Source organism: Rhincodon typus, chromosome 11 (assembly GCF_021869965.1).
Source record: "Rhincodon typus isolate 14 chromosome 11, sRhiTyp1.1, whole genome shotgun sequence".
NCBI classification, from domain to species: domain Eukaryota; kingdom Metazoa; phylum Chordata; class Chondrichthyes; order Orectolobiformes; family Rhincodontidae; genus Rhincodon; species Rhincodon typus.
Genome location: NC_063342.1, coordinates 29,523,490 through 29,532,692, shown reverse-complemented (window position 1 = coordinate 29,532,692; position 9,203 = coordinate 29,523,490). Strand labels below are relative to the sequence as shown.

General features: G+C 37.9%; 1 protein-coding gene across 1 annotated transcript in view; it reads right to left on the bottom strand.

Annotated features, from left to right (window-relative positions):
• Nucleotides 1–5,138: 5,138 nt before the first annotated feature.
• LOC109911921 (E3 ubiquitin-protein ligase CBL-B-like) overlaps nt 5,139–9,203 on the bottom strand; it is a 51,734-nt gene continuing 47,669 nt past the window's right edge. Inside the window, exons 10-11 of the mRNA XM_048603070.1 lie at nt 8,329–8,560; nt 5,139–5,260 (exon numbers count right to left, since the gene is read on the bottom strand). Coding sequence (XP_048459027.1) covers nt 5,139–5,260; nt 8,329–8,560 — 354 coding nt within the window. The remainder of the gene's footprint in view (nt 5,261–8,328; nt 8,561–9,203) is intronic.

Below are 9,203 nucleotides of genomic sequence, written 5' to 3'. Positions count from 1 at the left end.
TCAGGGCTTGTATCCTGCCTACTTTCTTTCTGTTGTTTTTCTTGTCGTCTTTTTGCTTTTGCTCTCTTTTTGTTTTCCCTTCTTTTCTTTAAAGTATGGCTAACTCCAGCCAGGGTCTTCTGACAAGCGAGAACAGGTTCCAGGCTGACTCCCCTGTCCCAGAAACACCAGCTGAGCTAAATCTCCAGGTCCGTGGCTAAGCCCAGGTGCCTGAAGGAGTAGTAGCGTTGGCAATAGGGACAGCAGTGGACCCTGACGACCAATGACCGGTGGCAGCATCTGGATGAGCGTTGTATGGGGAACTGGAATGACTGAACCCGTGCAAACCTAGGCCTATGGCTCCAATTTGGATGTGGCAGTGATGGAGGCCCGTAACAGAGACCCCAGAGCCTATTTCAGAGACTCTGGCTGATGTCAAGCAGTGACTGGAGGAGCAGCGGAGGAGGAACAAGAAGAAGAGGGAAAGATAAACTCTGTTTCAGTAAAATCTTGCATTATATTCAGTGTTTCAAGATGGCACTGGAACATGGCAACACTCTACATGTAACATGCAAAAAACACTTTCCACTGTTTTTTTGTGTGTGTGTGACAGTAAATCTAAATCTAAATCTAAATCTAAATCTAATCTTACAAGACACAATTATGAAAACCGTTCTTTTTCATTTTAGTTTTCATTTTTTGAGATCACAAGAATGCTATATCATGGAGTATTACTGAAGCTATTCAGTATAGCAATAATTCACAGATAATCCAGAACAAAAGGGCCATAATAAAATTAGAGTTGGGCTATTTAGGAATTGAATCCAGGGCTAAATGTTATAAACCACCCACTTCCCCAAACCTAATCATGATTTGGATGGGAGGGAATCATAGAAATAGGTTGGATGATCAACCCTAACTCCTTCCCACCTACCTTTGACCGGTTCTACATAATATGGAGGTTGGGTAAGTCACCCACTAGACGGCTTGCTATTAGGCCTGTAGAGTCTCTAAACTACCTGAAGAAGGGTCTTGAGCATCTCATTGCCTTAAACCACCTGGCAATGGCTGGCATCCAGATGATGAAAGCTACTTTTGAAGCAACTTCTTTGAGCACCCTCCACCTTTCAATCAAAAGATTATGCTGTGAGCACTGGGGGCAGCACCTCAAGATGTCATCCCTCCCCACTTACCTTCCAAAACTGGGACCCCACCCCTCCTTTACCCCTTCCTTCCCTATTTCTGGTCACCATCACACTTCTTCCTGTGCCTCTGTCCATTCCTCAGCCCCTACAACACTACTGGGACCGTTAGAGATTGACTGGCAGCTCTTGAGGGTGAGCCTTGTTGGGGCAGACAACTGTCGTTTTATTTAGTCTTTGTATCACAGTAGGACAACTGTTTAAAAGTTGATTTGTTCAGTTTGACTTTCTTTCTTGGAGGGGCTTAAGTGAACGTATGAAAGAACACTTGAACAGTCCATGCAGCACTCCCACCACCCCAAGAAGCACCTTTCACACAATGATGCTGAAAATCTGGAAATTTATCTGCCAAATGGTTGTGGAAGCTGGCTCAGTTGCAGTTTTTGAAAACTGTATTTGATATATTTATTTGGTCAGTCTATTAGGGATGTGGAATAAAAGTGGAAAGATGCTGTTGAGGTACAGATGAATTAGATCACACAATTTGTCCCATTTTAAATGTCTTGTAATGGATCCTGAGGACTTTGGCCCAAATTTTAGCTCAATGAGTCTGGTTGGAATACAGTAGGTTGAAGCAAATTTCCATTTTGCACTCCAGCCCAAGCATACTCCAATTTTGTGAGCAGCTTAGGCTAAAATGGTGTGTATTTGTGTTTGAGGTGGCTTTTCATATTAGTAATATAATTTAATGACTTTTAACTGTTTCTTTTTAACATTTTAATGAAGTTTTAGAAAAAGTAATATCTGTTCATGCTTAAGTTGCTTTTAAATTGAGTGGCTACCTGTTATATCCTATTAATTCATGTCTGGTTTCTTGGTAAATGGTTTTATTTGGAAGTTGTAAAATGTGAAGTGCTCTTGTAATATATTACACATTTTAGCTATGAGGTAGATGAGAAGGAAACCAGTTGGCACATTGAATAATTTGGTCTGGTGAGTAAAGGGAAATTTACATAAAATTTTTGATTCACTTTCACTGCTTATGCCTTGCATTACTTATGTGATACACTTCCTTTCAAATCCCCACTTGCTTCAAAATTCAAAATTTTGTTTAAGTAAATATAAATTTACTAATTAATTTGTTCTCATTTTAAAAAATCATTTGAGAAATACCATTTTTTATGAAATGTATTTTTTAAGTACTGAGACATGGTCCTTAACAATGTTCCAGTACATTGTCTTGAACTCCCAGTGCACACTTGCTCAGAAATTTGTAGTATTGTACAGAGTGTGACTTTTTAACCTAGTTTCATGTTAAAAATAAATGCGTTATATCTGTACGTTGTGTGAAATCTTTGAAGTAGAGCACAAACTTCTTTTAAAAAATGCCACAGAGATTGGAAAAAAATACTCAGGAGGATATTTGTGAATCTGAAAGTAACATTATAAAAGGAGTCCCCTTTTTGGGGATTCCCTGAAAGTATATTTTAAGTTTGCTTACGTTTTGTGTGGGCACCTTTTAAGCTAACTGATAAATGCAAGGCTCTTACAGCTAATGTTAAATAAAGTCCATAGGAAGAATATTTTTAAGAAAATGAACTTTGGAGGAAGCTCTCCTTTGTTTCCATTTAATGCATCGATTTTTCCATTTCTGTCTGCTTATGACTCAAAAAAGCTGTTGAATCTTTTGCCAGAGTACACACTTTGATTAATTACTGCATTTAACATTTAATACTTAGTTTTTTCTAAACTCTGAAAATACAACTAATTTATTTTTTTTACAATAGCGACCTTGTCTTGATGCTCTGTAAAAGCCGATTGTTCAGTCAGGGTTTCCTGTTGATTGAGTTCCATTTCTAAACAGTCTGAGGTATTTAACTAAGTGTGAAACTATTTTAAAAAGTAAAGGGCTACAGAAGTACTTTACCAACCACCTGTTACATCATTAGAGTTATAATACATGTGTTACCTTATCCTTCAAACCTATGATGGCTTGGGTTCTCTGGTTTAAATGCTTCATGCTAGATCTTCTATGCAGTTTAGAAAGGATCCCTTAAATTTAGACTTTACTGTTAGTTTGTCTGCCCCGCTTCCTCTTTCAAAGAAAATTTTTTACACTTTAAAGCTGTGATCAAATCTTGTTCCTTTACAGGCTGTTTGTGTTTAAACTGGGAATTATAAATAACAGACCTGTTCAGTTTATGGATATAATCTTGTCCTTCCTCTTCCGTTTTTCATAGTAATCTTCCCCTGATCTGAACTCAAAAGCTGAAATATTGACTTTGGTTTGTGGTAAATGCAGCAGAATAAACATTGCATCCATTAATGCCACGGGTATCCAGCTGGTCACCTCACTGGAAATGATGTATTTAGGTCACTGTTCCAAATTACTTTGTGATCTTTATAAAGTGCCTACTGAGAACTGACCATAACCCATGTATGTATATTTCAGTAATCCAAATTCTGAAAGCGACAATATATTATACATGTTTATCACATCCGCAATAGATATACATCCCATAACTAATTAGATGGGCAGCTGTTTAAAATGAGTTCCCGTGAACTTGTGAAAACCTGTGCTAGAAGCAATAGTATTACATTTTTACAGTTTAAAAGTGGAATATGGTTTTGTTTTGAGGTTTGCAATTTAGTTTTAAGGGGCACAATAACTTGAACTTCCAGCCCATGGTGCTTTAGAGTGCCTTGCGTTAATTTATGTCTGAATGCCCTACATTCATAATGTAAGTCAAATTTCTACTTTGAGCAGAGGCCACATGCTTCTCGGGAGGAAAGAAAGGTAGTAATAAATTAAGTAATTGAAGGCTACTGTTCTGCATCCAGAAAGCTGGCCTACACTGGCACAGCTAGAGTCCTGGGTTCAAGTCATCATGACCACAACAGAACAAGGATTGACACAAAGAAAGTAACTTGCCTGTAACGGTAAGGGTGTTTTGATATTTATAGTGGCTAAATCCATTAATTTACAGAAGAAACTGAGGAAACCTCAACAAAGTTCAAAGTTCTAGCATGTGAATGACCAGAAAATTACAATAAGTTACATTCAGAATATTTTACATACATGAGACTTTTAAAAGAAAAATCACATTATATTTGGGAATAAGAAATGATAGGCATTGTTTTATCTCCTCTATACAGTCTCACCAACAGCCCTCCAACCCTGCCAAAATGACCACATATTATAAATATAAAATTGCAAAGCTACACGCTTATGTACGTAGTTATCTGTTCTGGATGCTCACACTCTGACAGACACTCAGACTCAAATTCATTTCAGTTCAAATAAGCTTGAGCAATTATGTGCAGGCATTGAATTAGCAAAAGTTATAAAAGCTTTGATGGGTTAGTGAAAAGAACTACTGGTTCAGACTTTGATTACCCAAATTAAATTAGACATATGGCAATTTGCAAACTGCAACAGAACATGAATAATTTCCCTGAATTTCAAATAGACAAGATACCACAATACAGGCTTTTAAAGGGACAAAATAGCCTGAAGAAATTTGAACTGATTATTTTAACTGTGTAGAAGTTAATGGGGTTTGAGTCAGTTATCATCTTGCCCATTGGCCTTTTATTGAGGGAAGGAGAAACAAAATCCAACAATTTTGACCAATTTTTCTATTCTTAATAATGGGAAGCTTCAATATCATAATGTCCATTTTGCAGATGATGGCTGAAATGATGAATTCAGGTGTTAAGAACAATTTAATTTATGAATTATAAAAGATGGCAATTTGACAAAACTTGGCAAATTTTGGCAATGCCCTTAATATAACTTTTTAAGACAAAATAAAAGTAGATCTCATTAAAAGTAGGTTCCAATATTATGTTCATAACACTTAGTCACTTTTGGTGGGCGGGTGGTTGTGGACTCGGTTGTGAGAAGGAGATATATTAGTGGCTATCATTTCTTCTTCTAAAGTGTAGTATAATTTTCTTTTAAAAATTCCTACAAGTAAAGGCAAGATGCTTTCTTTGCCTCACTCCTTGGTCTCATTAGGTCAATGTGGCTTTGGTGAATTGAGCCAAGGACTCTAGTTGTGCCAGTGTAGACCACCTGAATACAGAAGAGTACATATTCTTCCTCAGGAGTGGAAAGTCTGGATTGTCCTGAATTTCTGCAGAGAAAAAAAAACTGCAGATATCATTCAGAATAAAGCTTGCTCATGCAAACAAATAAAAAAATGTTCCAGTGAAAACAGAAAACACATCTCCGAGATGGATCAGCTGTCAAATGACTGCAATCGTAAATTAGATGTCAAGCTGAAATCAGTGAGCTTTGTAGAACAGTCAAAGTGTGAATGATTTCTTTGGAAACGGAGCAAAATTGGTTTAAACTGTAAGTGCTACATGCTTTACATTAATGTCTGCCTAACACAACAATGCAGCAAGAAGAATATTTTGTTATAATTTATCTTAATGCTGAAATGTATATCTTCTGTTATTGTCTGAATGATTTGTATTGTCAGTAACATTCCAGGTTACGGCTGTGCCACTAGTAGCTCTCAACTCAGTTTGCAGAGAAATAACTCTCCACATTTTCCACAATGTTTTCCCTCCATTTTTAAAGCCCAACAGAGCATAATATTTGCCAAATGTGGTTAGATGTGTAATTGACTTGCATTTTTCCAATGTTATCAACAATTTCCTGTATCTTTTGGTCACGTAATTTGATAGCACTCTGTAGCAAGGTAATTCATGTTGCATTTGAACATACCTGATCAGAGTGTTTGATACTCCCCTTCAGCGGAACAAAAAGGTCTTGAGAGAAGTTTAAAATTAAGTTAGCCTTTATCTGACATAAGTAGATCATATTATGCCAAAGAAGATCTCAATCTCAGTCCACAATATATAAAATTCACTTGTACAAATATGCAGTTCATTTTTCAGCCCTTTGTGCCTGTTGTTTAAAAAAAAATGGTGGAACAAAAGCAAGAAATGTTAAACACATGGAATAAAGGTAGCTGACATCAGAAAGAAAGCAGGTTTCCTTCGAATAATGCCTTGCCTGTATTGTTTGACCTTCTGTTTCAGATGTTGACTAACCTACTGTGTATTTCCTGTGTATTATTTGCATTTGCAGTTTATTTAATCTTTTCACTAATTAGAAAGGACAGTTTCATTTTGAGGGGTGCTAAAACAGCACACAGTTCATGGAAAGTAATTAGGTCAGCCAAGTGTGACCAATCCTATTTGAGCAAAGTTTGCTTCTATTATGGTATGTTATCAGTGGTTCTGCAAGATATAAATGTTACAAAGTCTGAATTGTTTACTTATTTTACTTAAAAGATCAAAATTTAATTACTAGCATTGTTCTTTTGAGATGGAAAGCCTAGTTTGTTCCAGACTATATTTTTGTAAGATTGATGCAAATATTAGATGTGGAAACATCTATTGAGAATACACATCGTAAGTTGCTTTTGTATTTTGGGAGACCTGTGTGTGTGAGGCAACTCAGCTTTTCTGCTGCTAAAACCATTTCTCTCAGGTCGAGGCAGACTCAGATTCATAGTGGGTCTGTAAGCCATTGATGGTTTGTTGAAAGTGACAAATAACCTGATCGATGGATTTGTCAAACTTGAGTTAAAAGAACAATATGAAAGCAGCAACTTAAACTTTCAGCATCGGTTTCCCAATTGTGAATTGCAGTTATTACGTATGAAGCAATGCGAATATCAGTTACTTGTGTCTCCGTACTTCCTTTAATGGAATAAAATGCTGTTCAGATATGAACGACTGAAGGATTAGAACTGGTTATAAGGGACAATAAAGGGATTCAAGTTTGACAAATTGAAGGCTGTACTATCTTGTGAAAGGAGTTGCACTAATTAGCCAATTAGCACCAAGAAGTTAACATGGCCAGTGTGTGTATTTGTGTATTTTTTTCTCTGTGTATTTTTATATATGTTGCAGTTCATGGTATATGGGTACACCCACAGAGCTGTTAAGTTAGTGATTTCCAGGATTTTGACCAGCAATGAAAGAACAGTGATACAGTTCCAAGTCAGGACATTGTGTGATTTGGAAGTGAACTTGCAAGGGGTGGTACTCCTATGTACCAGCTAATCTTGACGTATTAGGTAGTATTGATTGCGTTTTGGGAAATGCTGTTGAAGGAGACTTCATGAGTTGCTGCTGTATAACTTTTTTAGACGTACATACTACTGCAACTCTCAATAGTGAAGGGAGTGGATTTTAAGGAGGTGAATATGGTGACAATCAAGTGGGTTATTTTTATTAAATGCCTTCATGGGATATGGATATTGCTGGCTTGGTCATCCAATCCCTAATTGCCTAGCGGACAGTTAAGAGACAACCAAATGTCTCTTGGCCTGGAGTCATGTGTAGGCCAGACCAAGTAAAGATGGCACATTATTGAATCAGATGGGTTTTTACAGCAATCAACTGTTTCCAGGGTTATTATTAGGCTTATTCCAGACTTTTATTTAATTTGAATTCAATCAAATTTCACCATGGTGAGATTCAAACTCATGTCCCTCGAAATGTTAGCTTGGGGTTCTGGATAACCACTTCAGCAAGGTTACCAATATTCCATCATCTCATGCTATATATACATGCTCAAGCCTGGATATTGCCTGATTTGGCTGCATATATGGACACAGACTGCTGAGGAGTCATTATTTATACTGAACATGGTGTGAGCATCAGTGAATATGCCTACTTCTGACCTTATGATGGAGGGAAGGTTGTTGATGAAGCAGCTGAAGATGGCTGAGTTTAGGACAGTAACCTAAGGAACTCTTGCAGAGATGTCTGGAGCTGAGATGACTGACCTTCAATAACCAAAACTAGCTGCTTTCGTACTATGTATGACCCCAACCAGTGGAAAGTTATCCCCCCAATTCCCATTGACTGTAGTTTTTACAGAGCTCCTTAATGTCATACTCAGTCTTGTGATCGTGATGTCAAGGGTAGTCATTCCTACCTCATCTCCAGAATCCAGTATTTTTGCCCATACTTGAGCCAAGACTGTAATAATGTCAAATGCTGAGTAGCCCTTGCGTAACCCAAATTCTGTCAATTAACAGGTTATTGCTAAGCAAGTGCTGCGTGATCACTTGATGCTTGAAAGTAGACTGGTTGATGGTAAATGGTCAAATTGGATTAGTCCTGCTTTTGCATACAGGACATACCTGGGCAAATTTCTGTGTTGTTGGGTAGATACCAATGTTGTAGCTGCACTGGAGCATCTCGTTTAGGGGATCATCTAGCTCTGGAGTACAAGTCTTCAGGACTGTTGCTGGACTTCTGTCAGGGCCAAGAGTTTTTGTAGGATCCAGTGCCTCCAGTGATTTCTTGATATCAGGTGAAGCGAATAGAATTTGCTGCAGATGGCATTTGTGATGCTGGGGCCTCTTGGAATGGTCCTGAGATGGATCTTCCACTTGACACTTCGGCTAAAGATAATTACAAATTCTTCAGTGTTTTGCACTGGTATACTGAGCTGCCACATCATTGACTGCGAGGGTATTTGTGAGTCTCCTCCTTCAGATAGATGTTTAGTGATCCGTCACCATTCACGGCTAGATGTGTCTGCACTGCAGAGGTTAAGGCCTGATTCGTTGTTTATGGGATCGCTTTGTTCTGTCCACCACATGCTGTCCCCACTTTTAGACATGCAAGCAGTTGTGTATACCTTCATACATTGATGCATTGTTTTAGGTATGTGTCAGTCTTTCTGTGATGTTTTCCTGCACTCATCATTGAACAAAAATTGATTCCCCAGTTTGATTGTAATGGTAGAGTAAAGGATATGTGAGACAGTGAGGTCACGGATTATGGTTGAACCTAATTTTTCTGTTGCTGCCGTATTCCCATTGTGCCACATTAATGTTCAGTTTTGAGTTGTTCAGTCTGTTTGAAATCAATCCGATTCATCCTGGTGTGTGGCACTCACACCAAGATAAAAAGCATCCTTGATTTGAAGGTGGGACTTTGTTGAGACGAAGATTGCAATGGTTACTATTGATACGGTCACGGACAGAAGCATCACCTACTGAAGCTTGTCCTAGAAGTTATATCCTTCAGGACTTGGCTAGT